General features: G+C 48.5%; 1 protein-coding gene across 1 annotated transcript; it reads left to right on the top strand.

Annotated features, from left to right (window-relative positions):
* Positions 1-1,483: 1,483 nt before the first annotated feature.
* On the top strand, positions 1,484-2,719 carry LOC146207663 (TOX high mobility group box family member 4-like). The gene has a single exon (XM_084577151.1). It carries the CDS (start codon positions 1,484-1,486, stop codon positions 2,717-2,719), a length of 1,236 nt encoding a protein of 411 aa, XP_084433277.1.
* The last annotated feature ends 15,172 nt before the right edge of the window (positions 2,720-17,891 follow it).

The following is a 17,891-nucleotide window of genomic DNA, read 5'->3' as shown; positions in this document are numbered from 1 at the left end:
CCAGGGTGGTGCAGTGGCGAGAAGTGGTGGGGTCGTTCAAGTTTTTGCGCGTGAGGTACTCTGTAGAGTATTTAGCGACGGTACCACCTAAGCGGCTGTACAAGAATCTTATTTCACAATTGTTCTCAGCTCCATTGTACAGAACCTTATACTGTGAAGGCCCAAGGAAAGACGTGCTCAAGCGAGTTAAAAACATGACTGTTGCACCGGGCGTAAAAACATTCTTTTTTAAATTGCATACAGGAACCCTCCCAGTCAAAACATGGATGGAAGAAAAGGGCCTTTTTGTACCTTGGGACTCAAACTGTCTACTGTGTAGGAAACCTGAAACAGTTGAGCACGTGTTCCTGGATTGTTGGGATGCGGTGTTTTACTGGTATGTGCTACAAAGGACACTTAAAAAATACCTGCCATTGATGCCACTAGGAATTCGGTACTTGACAACTGTTAATGATTATTTTCAGTATGACCTCATCATGCTATTGGGCCTTCACAGTATTTGGAGGAGTAGGATGGCTTATAGACACTGTGATGTCGATGCAAGATCTGCATGTGATTATTTTGTTGAACAAGTGTATAAACTAAAAGAAATTTTGAAGCAGCAAGACGCTGTGGTGGAGGTCTTGAGTCTGATGGGCAAACTTGTGGTAATGAAAGTCCATTAGACACGGTTGTCAGCCAAGGGGCATGGCAACCGCGATCTTTTACTGATGTATTTGTACCAATTCATGCAATAAAGGAAACAAAAAAGCCAGGGTGGTGCAGTGGTAAGACGCTTGACTACTGTGCCAGAGTTCCCGGGTTCGAACCCGACCGCGGTCAGGTGTCCGCAGAACAAGTGTTACAGATAATGCGCCTTTCCTTTCTTGTGAACCAATTATTATTTCTGCTAAATGCGTAACTATCTCCTCGTAGCCAGCATGTCGCTTCCCGACGTTACATACTCCACATACCACGCACCAGCAATCATGATGACATTGAGATGGTAGTGTTTTCCGGTCTATTATTAATTTTTCTTTGTGCTCTGTTTTATACTTTTACACTGTTCTGACCTAATAGGTTTCCCTCAATTGCGTAATGTCGTGCCTTGCTTATGACCCCCTCTTTAGACGTAGAAACGAAGCATTTCACATTGAATTCAGAGCAGGGAGGTGGACAGAAGGACGCTATAGAACAGATGCTTAGGTAAGTTGGTAAGTTACTATTTGAAATGAACAGCGCAAGTAAGCGCCCTTGCGTGTCTTACACTTTGTCTTCGTCTAAGTCACTTTGTTCATCAGACATAACGGCAGTAAAAAAAGAAGAAAACTGGCCAGACAGCCCGCGGAATTCGGCTCGCGAGCAGCTCGTGATTTTGTCAAGGAAGACAAAGTGTGTTCCGACACGTGGCAGTAGTACTATATGGCAGTACGCGCAAGCAACGTTCGATTATCGAAGGCATTTCTGACATCTGTAGAGACAGCGTACTTCTTATTCCATCGGGATGGACGCACCGGAGCCACCACCCGCTGAGGAGGACGAGGAGTTTTTCTACTCAACCACTTCATATCCCTCGACATCGCTTTTTGACCCTGACCTGGAGAGGTGCATGTCTGATCTCGAAGAGCCGCCGCCGTCGCCACCTCAAGACGCCCTCGTGATTGACTTGCCCAGCGTTCCCCCTGAACCAATACTCATGGACGGGACTGCGGCTGGCGACTCTTCGCCACTGAAACACAACGCCAGTCCTCCGATAAAGGATAATACCAAAGAGAGCCACAATGACAGTCAGGAGATTGCGCAGCCTCTGGATGCTACAGAAAAAATGGTAATGGATATCGTCGACGGCACGACCACTATGCAGAAGAAGCAGAGAGACCCCAACGAGCCCCCAAAACCCGTATCTGCTTATGGGATGTTCTTCCGCGAAACCCAAGCTGTCATCAAAAACCAAAATCCCAACGCCAGCTTCGGTGACGTGTCCAAAATAGCGGCGTCCATGTGGGAGAGCCTGGACAAAGACCAGAAGAATGAGTACGCAAAGAAGACGGACACTGCCAAGTGCGAGTACCTCAAAGCTCTCTCAGAGTACAGGTACAGCCTTACGTTAAAGAGTGCTAATAACCTTCACAATATGATGCTAGAGAGCCAGTCTGCCAGCTTAGAGACTGGTGCAACTTCGCATCCCGAAGAGTCCTTGTCGCCAGTGGAGACTGGAAACCCTTTAATGACTTCTGCAATGGGAGAAGGATCCTCGCCGCATGGCTACATGACGCTGCCTCTTCCACAGGACAAGCTCAGCTCCCAGAAGCTGCCTTCAGGAGAGCTTAGCTGCCCGACAACATCCCTTCCGTCACACAGCCACGCGGAGGCGCAGAAACACTGCCGCGCCCAGCACGTAGCGTCAGGTCCGGTCTTCGTTCCTGTCTGTAAGCCTGGTCCGGTGTCAAAGCCGTCATCATCACTCACGAACCAAGCTCCAAGTACGAGCGGAAGCATGCAGAACCGTTCAGGACCTCCGACAGCAACAGCCAGCATCCGCAGCAGCAGCACCACCACCACCAGTAGCAGCAGCAGCAGTAGGCGGTGCACCCGCTCCGGCTGCACCAGGATACCTGTTGAGTCAAACGAATGGGACGGCGAGTACTGCAGCAGCCAGTGTGTTGTGGCGCACTGTAGGGATGTCTTCGCTGCTTGGGTGGCACAGCGCAGACCTGGAACCAATAACCATTCCAATTGAACCACGCAGCTGTTTTGTTGGGTTTCTTAGCCCCTTGATGCAAGAGAAACGCACTGTTTACCATCCTGAGATCATTTCTTACGGAAAGTTGGCGCTGCGCCCGTCCACTGTTCTTTTTTTTCTGTGTTTGTTGGCTTTCAGTAGTCTGCTCTTGCTTGTTTTGTCCCTGTTTACTGCAGAAAGATTGATAACAGCAGCAACTTTTATTGGTTGCATTAAGCGTTTCATAACTTCTGAACAAATGTTGTTTATTTGCGCGTTCTTCTTTAATAAAGAACTGCATTTCCTAAGTTCTGGAATCCTGCTGATTACCATATGAGCTGTGACAAGATCGCTCAAGAAGTATACTGCATGGCCTGGCTTCTGCTACCAATTCATTATTAGTTCTCTAGGATGTATGTCAGCATTAGTCAGTCACGACTACGCCAAGTTGAGGATCGTTTTTTGACGAATAAGTGTTACGTAGTCAAGAGGTCATGAGGTCAGTTCACTGTGCTAAGCACCGCCCTGATATCCGCATGGAATAAGTTTACGGCATACATGCAAATTTAAAGTATAGAAAAGGCGATGTATCTGAACGTAGATGCCGTGGTGGAGGGCTGCGAATTAATTTCGACCAATTTGAGAATCATTAACGTGCAGTGACACTGCACAGCACAAGGGCGCCTTTACGTTTCGCCTCACGAAGGTGTGCAATCAACAACGTCCTGAGCACTGAATCTCCTCTTCAATAATTCAGTAAATATCAATACACGCAAAGATAACCTAGATGGCCGACCTTCCTCTTCCTCCATTCTCTTACGGCACAGTTCAGGAGCTCACAGAAAAAGTCCGACAGTGCTTTCCTGTCCTGTGAACAAATTATTAAACTATTATTATTATTACCATTATTATTAAACGGACAGACAAGCAGCCGGCAGTTGGGTTCGAATACCCGGGTTCGCAGCCGCCGGCCTTTTTTGTGCGATATCAGCGCACGTTAAAGGCCCCCAGATGGCCGAAGTTACTCTGTGGACACCAATCTGGTGTCCACCCGTTACAAAGCACAAAGGGACTAGCTAACACTATAATCATCATCATGAGTAGTAATGACTTAAATAACTACTAATGCCAACAAACTAACAATAAGTCTAACGAGCACTTGTAACGACTGCAATAGATTTGAAATGTCTAAAAAGTCGTAGTAATGACTGGTAATAACTAAAATCAGAGGCCAAGAGAAAGAAGGAAAGAGGAATGTGTAAAGAGAAAAAACAAGATAAAGAGACGAATGTTAAAAGGGGGATAAGAGGATAACAATAATAATTGGCTCACATTAACAAATTATATTGTTATCCTCTTATCCTCCTTTCAACATTCGCCTCTTTCTCTTGTTTCTTCTTTTTAGACATTTCTTATTAAAAGGAGGGTAAGAGGATAAGAGGAATGATAATAAAAGTAGGCTTTCGCCGTTCACCTCTTTATATATCATAAGAGACCCTATATTTTTAATGCGTAATCATTGTATAGAGCGGCTGTGTAGGCGAGTTTCGTATGGGCATGACTTGGTAGGCTCCGTAAAAGGAGAACTAGTTGGCTTATCGGAAAAAGAATGATACCATAGGATAGAGTGTCAAGAAAAGGTGTGCATGTGATAAATTGGTTGATGTGTTAAATTAAGCGATTAATTAGACCTAATAACAATCATAATACTTTCACAGAAAAGAAACGCGCAATGTCTGTTACACTTGTTTTGTGGACACATTAACCGAGCCGAAAAGGAAGGGAGGAAGATGGGAATGAAAGCGAAAGAGTGAAAGGGGTGAGTGCTCCCGAGTAATTCCGACCACCTGGGGATCTTTAACGGGCTCTAACATTGGGAGAGAGGTGATGAAGGGTGCCAGTTCTTGGCCCTACGGGGCTGGGATGGTAGGGCAACGCCGCTTGAGGCGAGGGCTAGCCAGCCACCGAATTTTGTCTGGTGTAGGCCGTCATTGCACCCGCCACTGCTTCGGTGGTGGACGACGGCTGTTTTTGCGGCGCGCGTCTTTCTCTCCCTGTTCTTTTTTTTTTTCTTCTCTATTTTCTCTTCTGTCCGCACGAGGCAGCGGAGGTGGCTCAGCTACAGAGCCAGTAGCAGGCCCGTGCTTTTCATTTTCCTTCTTCCTACAGCCACAACAACTCTAACATTGCACAGCAAACGAACGCCTTTTCGCGAGTTCCTGGCCCTACGGGGCTAGGACGGTAGGTCGTTGTTGTTGTTTTTGTGGACACCTCAGCCGTGCCATAAGGGAAGGTGGGAGTGAAAGTAAAAAGAGAGAAAGAGAAGCCGTAGTGGAGGGCTACTGAGTAATTTCGACCACCTGGGGATCTTTAACGTGCGCTGACATCGCACAGCACACGGACGCCTCTTCGTTTCGCCTCCATCGAAACGCAGCCGCCGAGGTCGGGTTCGAACCCGGGTACTCCGGCACAGTAGTCGGGCGCCTTACCACTGCACCACCCCGGCAGGGCCCACCTCCGCTGCCTCGTGCGGACATAAGAGAGAAAGTAAAGAAAAAAAAAAGAACAGAGAGGGAAAGAGCGTACCACAACAGCCGTCGTCCACCACCTAGCGGTGGCGGGTGTAATGACGACCTACAACAAATAAAAATTCGGTGATAGGCTAGCTCCCGCCACAAGCGGCGTTGAGCTACCAGTCCCAGCCCCGTAGGGCCAGGAACAACCACCCTTCACCACCTCCTTACTTCGTTTCCCTCACACGCAACTAAGTCGGTGATAGTTTCCCTCCACTACGGCTCCTCTTTCTCTCTTTCCACTTTCATTCCCACCTTCCTCCCTTCCCTTACGGCGCGGTTCGGGTGTCCACAGAGCAAGTGTGACAGTTACTGCGCCTTTCCCTTCCTGTGAACCAATTTTTTTAACTTCACCGTATGTCAGTGGAGACGAAGGTTCGGAGGAGGACGCCGGCAAGGCTCAGAATATATGTCAGTCGCCTCATTGCCCCATAAACCTTCGTGGGCTGAGGTTCACAAAATGCTATGACGGGTATGTACCAGGAACGTGACGCCCCATGATGTGGGCGTCCTCTTGGCTGAGTTCCCATTGAGGTGCACCTTGCAGGTTTGTTGCGAGCCCTCCCATGATTGTAGTCATTTGCTCGGTGATGTGAGCGTGCTTGATGGTTGGTTGGTTCATAGGAAGGGAAAGGCGCAGTATCTGTCACACTTGCTCTGTGGACACCTGAACCGCGCCGTAAGGGAAGGGATGAAGGTGGGAGTGAAAGTGGATAGAGAGAAAGGGGAGCCGTAGTGGAGGGCTACGGAGTGATTTCGACCACCTGGGGATCTTTAACGTGCGCTGACATCGCACAGCACACGGACGCCACTTCGTTCCGCCTCCATCGAAACGCAGCCGCCGCGGTCGGGTTCGAACCTGGGAACTCCGGCACAGTAGTCGGGCGTCTTACCACTGCACCACCCCGGCGGGGCAGCGTGCTTGATGGCAAACGCGAATTTCGTATTCCTCAGTGACCGCTATGCATGGACCGTGCCGCTGGCTAGCTCCTCTCCGAGGTTGGTTGTGACGGTTGTTACCGCAGCCGCCAGACCTTGCTAGGGGATGGCGTCGGTGTAAAGAGTGTTTGGTTTGCGAAGTATGACCCTATGTTGGAGGTAGGCTCAGGCCTATCGTCGACGTGTCGTGCACTCTGGTGTGTGTGTGTGTGTGTGGGGGGGGGGGGGGGGGGGGTCATAGTGTTTAGAATTGGGAGGACGTGAAACTTTGTGCGGGTGGCCAAAAGTAGCTTGGTTCATAGTATGTGGACGTTTTCTGTGCGGGAGTGACGTGTCAGCCGCTAAAGGGTCCTGATACCTGTACAGGTGAGGTGAGGCTGAGGCTCTCTTGAGCCCTTATCAGTTCTTCATTGTGCTCCGCGTAGGTACCCAAGACGCCCATGGCATAGGTGGCATCAATTCGCGTAGATTTCGGATGACCAAGTACGATTTTAGAGGATTTGCTGATCTGGGCTTCTATTCTCCCTTCTACAGTCCTGGTCGGTTAAAAAGATAAGTTGTATATCCACCGTGTAATTATGAGTCGCTGTCACCATGTGTAATGCGTCCCATTCCTTAAGGCCTTTCCTTTGGAATGAGGAGGTGCTCGTGAGAATCGGGAACTGGAATTAAACAGAGTCAGGGAAGCTGATCGGTTTAATCACCCTGCATGTTTATTTAAGAAGCACCACATAAATCTGGTTTCTTGAGAGTACATTTACAAGATATACCGTATCATAAACTTGTTTTATTCAAAATAAAGTAATGATACTTTAATAATTCTAGCACGGCTAAGGGAAAATTTCTCTGTTTATAACGTACGCCATCCTGATATGTGGTATGTTGACAATGTAGAAATAATTATGGGCATCAAATGTAGAAGTTGCAATTAGCCATATTCCTAAATCACACAATACCTGACACTAATAATGACATCCCTCCTATATCACAAGAATAACTGCGCGAAATGTTTGCGCTATGATCTGTGAGACGGCGACTTCATTTTCTTTGATCCGTATGTTCCTTGTAACATGTATATACTCTTCCAACTAAATTGTTTCACCATAGCCGCAGCCTCGTGTGCTGCCCGTGTTTTAAAGGATCATAGCTTCTCAAGCTATTTTCACAATTTTCCTTCCTGTTCTCCACGTAAACTTTTGTTTGTTGAATAAATTTGAATTAATCTCATCCCAGCGCACAATTCTCAAAAGCACATGCTTGTTTCAAAGGAATTAAAGGGTCAATATCGCTATCTCACCTCGTTGGCACCTGAACATCGCAGTGGAGCAAGGGTTGAAAGGAACAAGAGGGAAATATTTTTGATTTGGTTTTTATGGTTTAAAGTCCCAAAGGGGCTCAGACTGCGAGAGATGGTTTACGAGGTACTCCGGAAAATATCGACCACCTGGGGTTCTTTAACGTGCTCTAACATCGCGCAGGACGTGGGCACCACTCTGTTTAGTCTCCATCGAAACTGAAAGGCAGCCTACGGCAGTCGGGTTCGAGCATGGGTACTCCGGTACAGTAGTCGGGCGTCGTAACCACTGCGCCACTGCGGCGGGCCAGGAGAGGAAGAGGTGCGGTACTGGAGGGCTCCGAAATTATTTGGGCCAGTAAAATCGGATTCCTTAACGTTCAAACCTCTCTCTCTCTCTCTCTCTCTCACACACACACACACACACACACACACACACACACACACACACACACACACACACACACACACACACACACACACACACACACACACACACACACACGCACACGCACACGCACACGCACACGCACACGCACACACACACACACACACACACACACACACACACACACACACGCACACACGCACACACACACACACACACACACACACACACACACACACACACACACACACACACACACACACACACACACACTCGGGTTAGGGCGCTCGATTACTGTGCCTAAGGATGCGGGATCGAATCACGGCCACGGTGGTCGCTTTTCGATGGAGGCGAAAAGCAAGGCACACGTGTACTGTGCGATGTCAGTGCACGTTAAAGAAACCCAGGTGGTGTAAATTTCCGGAGCCATCCACTACGGCGTCTCTCATAGCCTAAGTTGCTTTGAGGCGTTAACCTCCCGAACCAAACCAAACCAAACCACACACCCACACACCCACACAGGTAGACAGAAAACTTTATTTGTCATTGAGGTGATAAGTTAGTTTTCTCAGTCGCTCCAAGTGGCCATGTCCTTGAAGACTGTCGGCGACCTCTTGCGCTCTTCACGAGGCCCGAAAATGGACGTCCGGTTCAGGGCTGGCCAGAACAGCTTCCCATTGTTCAAGCAATAAAAATGTTTCTAGATCCGCAGGAGGCGGATCCTCCGCGCAGTTCCAGATTATGTGGTCTAAGGTGGGAGGCTCGCCGCACAGTTGACAGTACGGATTCGGACAACTTTTGCATATTTTGCATTTTTCGTCCACCGAGAAAGATCATCGCAAAAAAAAAAGGGGGGGGGGGGGTTCTCTTCCGGGCTCATTCGTGAGTGATGCCTTATCCCGCGCCGTTATTTCGTAAGATACCGCCACAGTATGCGTGCCAGTAGACCATCCGCGCCTCGGAGTAGAGAGCTCTTCTGCGATGAAGAGCAGCCCGTTGCCGTAACGAGCAGAGGCACGCGCTGGCACGCGGAAGAGCGCGGCACTGCATCAAGTAGGCGAAGTGCCGCCGTTGACACGAGCAGCCGGAAACGCTGCCCGCAAGTCGTGCGTCGCGGACAAGCGAGCCTTTTCGAAGGACGCGCAGCAAAAGGCGACCTAGGAGAGACGGGGGAGCGTGCAAAGGCGGGCAGTTGTTGCAACGAAGCGTCTTCAATCACTCTGCCTAGATAGCTGGTTACGGGGCTTAGGAACGCCAGCCGCTGACAAATTTTGCAGGTAAGGATAGCTGCCGAGTGTCGCGCGGGTCGAAGGAGTATTTCTGTGCTGGTCGAGGAAGTAATCAAGCTGACTTGACGTTCCTATGACGTGACGTCGTGCAGTGGACGATAGGCGGATTAAAGTATTAGGATTTCTTTCGGGAAGGGTGTAATTGATTGATTGGTTCACAGGAAAGGAAAGGCGCAGTATCTGTCACACTTGCAGCTGTGGACACCTGAACCGCGCCGTGAGGGAAGGGAGGTAGGTGGGAGATAAAGTGGATAGAGAGAAAGAGGAGCCGTAGTGGAGGGCTACGGAGTAATTTGGACCACCTGGGGATCTTTAACGTGCGCTGACATCGCACAGCACACGGACGCCTCTTCGTTTCGCCTCCATCGAAACGCAGCCGCCGAGGTCGGGATCGAACCCGGGTACTCCGGCACAGTAGTCGGGCGTCTTACCACTGCACCACCCCGGCGGGGCTCGGGAAGGGTGTAAAGAAGAGTAATTGCGGGGCTATACATTTGGGGTTGGTCGCCATGAAGGTGGCATTGGGACGAGTGTCCATATAAAGTTGGCTCAATGACGTAATCCGACAGGCAGCGCCCCCTCATCCCGGCGCTCTGGAGCCTTGAGAATATCGCGCATTTGGTAGGCACCTTCAGTTAGTTCCCGGTTCGAAGTATCTTCGCGCAGGGGGTGAGTGAAATGTCATTTATTATAGGCTAAATTATATCACTGCCACTAAGTGACGAAGCGTTTCGATGTGTGCTGGCTTGTAGCTTGTCTATAGTTAGCCTAAACCCGTGTTCGTTCCACACGTGGGTACAGCTTTCTCTTGTCTGTGGTGTTTAAGAAAGCGGTATTACAATCAGAACTTTATGTTTCATGGTATTCGATAATATACACGCAGTCAGTTCTCTATGACCACCTTCTTCATACTTTGAGTGTTGTCTTGTGGATACAGGTATCCGAAGAATAGCAGCAGCTCTTCCGGCAGGGAAGTGGATTCTTTCTCCCGCTTTTTGAACAGCACTCTAAGGACGACGAACCCACCATTACGGCAACGCACGGTGTAGCAAAACATAGGAGGCGTTGAGAAAAGAGAGGGCTGAAAAGAACTTGAGGAGAAATAGGCTGACATTATGCATGATCTCCAACGTGAATCGCCAAGTGAATAAAATTCTGCGCAGCAAACAAACACCCTATGAGTTGAAATCTTTCTTCCTGGACATCAAGGAACCACCGCCGCCGCCGGTTCTGTGCTGCCTGCCGTCTTGCACGCACAAAGGCATATAGAGAAGAGTGGACAAGGCTGACCACAGGAAAAGAAAGCCGGCGCAGTCGCAAAAGGAAATCTGTATTCCGCGCCGCTCGAAAGCGGGCACATATAAACACGTTTTTGTAAGAGTGGAACTGGGGCCTGCATATCTTACTGTGCAATCGCGAACCCCGCGGTGGCATTCCCAGTATTGTCCGTCTTCCTGCCTACGTTGCGATGAAAACACACACGCAAAAAAAAAAAAAAAAAAGAAAAGGAAAAGAAATAGAGAGAATACGCGAGGCGCCGGCGAAGATCGAGCGAGAGCATGGTCCATTTTCCTTTCACCCTATTCTTTTTCTCATTCTTGTTCCGTCATCCTGGAGTTCAGGTCTCATCTCAAGAGAGCTATACGTGTAGTAGATGTCATTCCTTGCCAGTGGGCGTCTCTCATAGCCTCAGTCGCTTTGGGACGTTAAACCCCACAAACCAAACCAAACCTTGCCAGTGGAGTGTGTCGCATTCGTCACTACCGTTAGGGAGATGGACACGAGCACAACAGCCACAGGCAGGTTCTTGGTGACGGGTGTTTATGCAGTCTTAGAGCAACGGACATGCGAGACGTTTTTTTCTTTCTTTCTTTGTTTTTTTTTTTCCCCGTTATGCGCGGAATAGCATTACAAATTTCCCGCGTCCTGTTAGCAAGCCGGATGGCGCATCATGGCAGGTCTAAATTGGGCGAGTCGGCGAGTGAATAAATGTTTGCGCGATGAGCTGGATCGCCGGTTACTCGCAGGTTCCGACGTCTCCTGTATAAAGCTCTAGGAAAATCAGCGTAGGTTTATTAGCGGCAGTGATGAAGGCGGAAGTCCGTATTCGGTATAAACTGCCATTCCACAGTAAGAGAAGAAAACATTGAGAGTGCACTATCTAGCATCGAGGTACGAGCGAAATTGCTTTTGAACCGCGCCTGCATTCTGGCACTATCTCCGCGATTGCATTCTGCGAGGACGGAACAACGCATCTGTTGAGACAGATTTCGGGCACTGCTCGCTCTCTGGACAGTTATCGCAGCGCGTTATTTACGTCTCTACATGCTTCGTTTCAGATCCACGTGATTACGGTTTTGAATGTACTACCTGTTGAGAAAGCTTTCAAACGGCGGTCGCTTCCGTGCGAAGTTATCGCATGACGTTATTTACGATTCGTTTCAGTTCCACCGTGACTACTCTGTACGGGTGTAATTTTTTTCGCATCCTATCCATCCCACTCCCGAGGAACCCGTCTGGGAAGCTTATTTTATCATTACTGTCTGCTGCACTGCCATTGTCCCGCGCAGCTGACGTTTTTTTTTTTTTTCTTTCTTCTTGCTATGTTTGGTAATAAAGCTGGTTTATTGAGAGCGACGCTCAACAGACATCGGCCTAGATTTGTTATTGGGGGTCCGCCTTCATATAATCTGTGGTTCTTTGGCTTAATGCCAGAATATGATAAACTGGCGTAAAATCTAACCTAATTTAAGGTAATCCTCTTTTTCTTTTTTTGTGGTTACACTTCTCGATCCGCTGCTTTGTAGCAGAAAGTAGGCATGACCGTTAATGCGAACAATCCCAAACTGTTCCGCGTATTTATTCTTAGACGAATATATAGTAATTTGGTTACAAAGAAGCGCACATTCCTGCATCACTTTGTAGATCTACGCTTTGTTTATGCGTGAAGAGCACTAGGGGGCGTTGCCATCGTCTACCTTGCAATGCTTTTTGTCCCTCACTTCAAGGTGAAATGGAGTCCTGCATGAGGAACAGGCCATTTGCAAGCGAGTGGTTATTTTTTTTTCGTGAAAGAAAGCTTCAACAAGCACACACACGCACACGCACGCACACGCACGCACACACGCGCACACACACACACGCGCACACACGCGCGCAAACACACACACACACACACACAAACTCACTCACTCACTCACTCACTCACTCACTCACTCACTCACTCACTCACTCACTCACTCACTCACTCACTCACTCACTCACTCACTCACTCACTCACTCACTCACTCACTCACTCACTCACTCACTCACTCACTCACTCACTCACACAGGCACACGCGCACGCACGCACGCATCTGGACCATGAACATTAAGGGAAGACTGTACTGCTAGCGCAAGTAGTAAAACAAGAACAATGTCGACTCTGCTAATGCTGAATATATTGTACAGCGAATAGAAAATTAAAATAACGGAGGGTCCAATATGTTCACCACAATCGCGGAACCGTTGTTTAGAACACGTTTGCGCCGCTTATGCAGGCGCTCGGTCTGCTGAAGCGAGCAGGGAAACGCATGCACGGCAGTGTGGATGTGTTTCGTAAGTCGAGCGGCCTTCCGGCGACCTCGCGCGGTCTCCGTCGTGCCGCTGACGGGGCCCCCAAAGGCTGGGGGCGGTGGTCGCAGCGTCGGCGACACTTTACTCGTGGCGGGCGCTCTCGCTGTAAACGCTCCACATTCTGCAATGGCGCTGCTGCGGTCGGTCGGTCGGTCGCTGTCGGTACGCAGGAATTGTCACGCACGGCAGAGCTCAATTTCGACCGTAATTTCGACTTTCCGTCTCCGCTCGTCCATGGCCGGCGCTCATAAGGACGATCCACCATTGTCTTACGGTAATAACGGCACATTAACATGTGCGATCGCCCAGCCGTGGTTCTTGAAGGTGCGCCGTTAATTGCAACTGAACTGGTCAGCTGGTCTGTATTTTTACCTGGGGTGCCACAAACAGCAAATAGCGGCACTTTTACGCGTGGGGACGCTGAGTTGAAGGTGATGAGGACATTCTGATCATACTGACTGTTCAACATGAGGTAGCGCTATTTCTGTGCTTAAAGTATAATGCGGCCTTTGTGATGCTAAAAGAACAATTGAGACATGCTCGATGCAAAGACGGAATACTGTTCCAGGATGTCAAGCAACATACATTAAAAAGAACTACACTGCATTCCGTATGATACCTCATATACACTGGCATTTGTTGATGATCCCTTTGAAATGTTCTTTCTAACTGAACTGCAGAATTTCTGCAAAACCCACATGATACACCAGCCCTGTGAATCTTTTGTTTGCACAAGGTACTGCTTCATTAGATTGATTGTTCATGTTAAGGAAGTGTATGCCCCGACATAGTTCAAGCCGGAGTGGCTCTTAGTTCTGAGAGGTGCAGCGCGTCTCTTTTCTTAGGAGTGCCGGAGTGCCGGGTCTAGGAGTGTCGGGTCTGCCTTCAAAAGTGATTCGAAAGACAAAAAAATTTCAAAATTGAGCCGAATGCGATAATTGTTTATAAATATTCTGAGATTTTGGGTTAAAATTTCACCTTTGCTTTTTTTGTGCTACTTTTCTGTCGCCTAACTTTGCGCAGTTGGTTGGAATGACACACATTCGTCACCAGCTGAATCTCTTCTTTTATTAATAGGGTCGCAACTGCAGCGTCGTACTGCGAAGCTTGTCTTTGCCTCGGCAACATGTTGCTATACAGGTCTTATGCAGTTGGTGCACATAACAACGTGCTGTTATGCGGCTGTTGCTGTCACAGCAACACACGACAACACAGGTGGTTTCTCATTGGTGTTTTCTCGCTCATACCGAATCGAATGCAATTCGAATCGTTTCACTCTCTAATTTTGATTATATTGATGCTTATTCGCGCGAGTGAAAGCAGCAGTGAGCTATAGTGGTGACCCTTTGCTCTGAATATATATCTCGCGGAGTTGGGAAAATACGCATTATTGATCCATAGTAGATGACACAACGCCATCATGTCACAAGCATAGAAAAATTAAATTCCGTCACTGATAATGACAGTGAATTAACTGTTGGTGCGATGTAGTAGATTAAAGAGAAAGAAAAATTGTTATTAGATGTCACAGGCCCGTTCCGCTGATAAGAGGAGCATGTTATGTGCCAGGCATCAGAGACTTGTCCCTACGCCATAGCTGAACGTGACGACAGCCTGCAAACGAGTAATATGATCATAATGAATGAAGTAGGAATGGGTTGCGCCGCTCGTTAAAGTGTTCTTTTCTGCGCAAGCTGCAATTGCGGAAACAGGCTTTGCGAACAGTCAGCGAAAACTGCGCAGTTTTTGTTTTTTTGTTTTTTTGGACCAGCTAAACGAAGCGTATTTCAAAGTTTTGGTTGGCGTGCGTATAGCATCGAATAAACCTGAACCTGCACTATTTTTATTTTGTTCGTTCAGTGTTTATGTATACCATCAGCTGTTCGAAAAATCACAATGTGTGCTCAACTTTTTCATTCCGTAAGATAATTAATTTTGTTATTTCTCTTATGTATTCATATGGCGGCATAGCATAGGATGGATTAAATTACTTTTAGGATTGGTGATTATGTTTCATTCTACCGAACCACCAACCAGAAACATCAGCCGGCTAACATCTCTTGCAATGGGCTGAACAAGGTTCTCTCTCACGTTGTTCGTGTGAATTCCTTTGCAACCGCTTATGATCGCTGTTCACCACGTATTGTGAAGCCTGCCAAGGCGATGCAGGTCGCCCACGCTTAGTAAAATAAGTAATGAAGTAAAATATATATGACATTTTAACCGCATGATCGGATGCAGATACAGCATGAGATATCAATCGCATCCGTGCTGACGTTCTATTGCATGTCTTTTACGCTGCACTACGAAATTCACTTTTACTTTTCTCTGTCTCGCTTAAAATGGTTGTTATTTTTCGGGCGCGCTTCTTTATTTGTTCTTTTTATATTACATATTGTTTTTTCGAAGTATATTTATTTAAAACAAGGTCCCTATGCTACATATGTGTGCTACGAGGGACGTCGAACCGTAAGGCTCCAGATTAGTTTAAATCATCAGGAATTCTCCTACGTAGGCTGACATCACAGAGCACACTGCAGGTCACTGTCATGCAGTTAGCCTCCATCGAAATGCGGCCATCGCATCGAATCCTCGCCCTCTGGATTAGCAGCCATTGCGGAGGATATTTTTTAAACACGCAAACAGCCAGCGAAGCTAAGAAGCCATCGCAGACTCGTTCGCCAAAATGGTCATGGTTTTTTTATATAACATGAAAAATCGGTAGGAGTAGTTATGTCAGGAAATGAGTCAGGTTAGATAGACATGAGATTGCCATTAAAGTGAGGAGAGCGCAGTAGAGTTGGGAGGGGGGGGGGGGGGTATGAGGGGGGCTGGGTGAAAGTATAACGCTTGCTACCGTCAAAGAAATGGAGTGTAGTAGGCTCTGGAGAAAGAAGCCAGGCAAAACACGGGAAATCGAACATATTTCAGCTCGAATAGCCAAGTGGTCGAGCGTCTACGGTTCCCCTCAGAAATCGAGGCGGCCGCGAAAAGGCCAGAGGGTAAGTGGCCATTTTGCAACGACGTAACTGTAGGCAAGATGTGGCCACTTGTGTGTCTTCTTGCACTCGAGCATTGTGTAAGGACAGCACACGGCACAAGAAGAGTGGACGCATAATGGGAGTCAGTCGTCGCGGGCGCGAGTGCCCATCTGATCGCGACGCGCGTTCCAGAAAACCGCCCCCGCCGGTCAGCCAAAGTGGCCAGTCGACAGGGTCAACGACGTGGTGACGGACGTCCGAAGAAACCTCATTTCACGTTCCATTGCTCACAAGCGTCAGAGGACGGCCAGACTGCGCAACTGGGGGAGCCGCCGATGCGTGGGCATCACCGTGTTGTGCACCGGGGCTCCTGGAAAGCCACTGGCCCGTTTCTTGCGCGCCGGGCAGCTAGTTGGAGATATCTTCGTCGCTCAGTAGGGAGACAAAGAGAGAGAGAGAGTAAGAGAGACGAAGCGAGTGCCTGCGTGTCGCGTAGGCCCCGGACAATGGTCTGGCACGCGCCTAGGCTATGCTGTAGTACACGTGACATATGACGACACTTTGGCTAGTACGCGCGAGCGACACTGGAGGCAGGCGTGGTTACGAGACTGTGGGAGCAGTACGTGCGAGTAAGGCCTTTGTGCTTCGTTGCACGAAATGCACTGAATCACTGCCACAATCTAGTGTCGATGGCGAACGAGAGCGGTGGCCTCGTTTTTATTAAACGTCTTTACATCACTATTGATTAGAACCTAGCGGCACGAGGGTAGTGATTCAACGAATTTGGTAAAATTGATTGATTGATTGGTTGATTGATTGATTGAGTGAGCGAGTGAGCGAGTGAGTGAGTGAGTGAGTGAGTGAGTGAGTGAGTGAGTGAGTGAGTGAGTGAGTGAGTGAGTGAGTGAGTGAGTGAGTGAGTGAGTGAGTGAGTGAGTGAGTGAGTGATACGTCTATAAATCGATTGATAAGAGCACACCCGCGATCATTTAAGCAATCGCTTACAGTAACGCCGAACTGTGAAAAGAGAGGACACGACACAGCCCTGTACGCTTGCCAGCCTCTGACGCACTCGAGAGTCAGTGGGCAACGCCTATGTGCCTAAGGCCCTAAAGTACGCAGCGACCGCAGCCCAACGTTCTAAACACTGGGCCGGAGAAACCTAGTTATCCGCATGCTGTCCGCGTACAGAGAGCGATTTTGCTATTTCGAGCAGCTGTTCTGTATTATTCACCCTGCTACCATTCTGCATGCTTCCGTGAACAGTAACTACGTGTAGTTCTTGTGAGGCAAGACCGAAAGAATCAAATGCGCGTCGTATATATATATGGCCGGCGGTATAACTTGGTTTATTTTGCCGCAAGAAACAGGTGAAGGGGTAGAGCCTCCTCGCTAAACCAAGCCTTTGTCTGTACGTCGTGCATGTCAGCAGACGTATGCTTACTTTTTATGCTCCACGAGAGGGCCGACGGGGAATGTAAAAAAAGACATTATTACGCGAGAACTGGAAGATTCAGATTTATTTTCTTTCAGTACTGCGAGAAAAGAGGTGTTTTTGTAGCCCCTTACTTCCGCAACGGAAACTAATAATCAATCGGTAATGCGAACACGCAGCGCTTGCCTACAGCTGCGGAAGGCTCTAAATGCGTCCAGTTTCCGCGTTTATGACAAAACAGAACGGAAAATTCTGACACGTTTGAGCATTTCTGTGCCCACGAAAGGCAGGAAAAGCAGCATTTTAATTGGTGCTGGTGCTTTTAGCTTCAGGCACCTTCAGTTTAAGTAGGCCGTATGCGTGTGCACTATATACGCTCATAGGAACGGCTTGTATAGTTAAACCTAGAGCAAAGCCACCACACGATCCTTTAGGCAATGGCTGCTCGTTTAGGGGCACACCGCTCCAACGCTGTAGACAGGCGCGCTGACGACTGAACCTCTGTCGGCACGAGCAGAAAAAGCAAACAAGCCTTCCGGTACTATTGAATCATCAAGGAATGTCGGGTCCTTTGAGCCGTCTTATCGGGAGCATGCGCTGACCACGTACGTCGGGCCGCCCTTTTGTGTAGGCATGGCGGTCGTGACAAGCGATCGGCCCCTACGCCGCTCCCGTC

This window comes from Amblyomma maculatum, chromosome 1 (genome assembly GCF_055883805.1).
Source record: "Amblyomma maculatum isolate TAMU_Amacu chromosome 1, ASM5588380v1, whole genome shotgun sequence".
In the NCBI taxonomy this organism is placed as follows: Eukaryota; Metazoa; Arthropoda; class Arachnida; order Ixodida; family Ixodidae; genus Amblyomma; species Amblyomma maculatum.
The sequence above is the reverse complement of the archived record's forward strand: the minus strand, read 5'-3'. Positions and strand labels throughout refer to the sequence as shown.

Excerpts from the sequence above, each read along its gene's own strand:
- LOC146207663 (XM_084577151.1), top strand. The coding sequence starts at position 1,484 with ATGGACGCACCGGAGCCACCACCCGCTGAGGAGGACGAGGAGTTTTTC.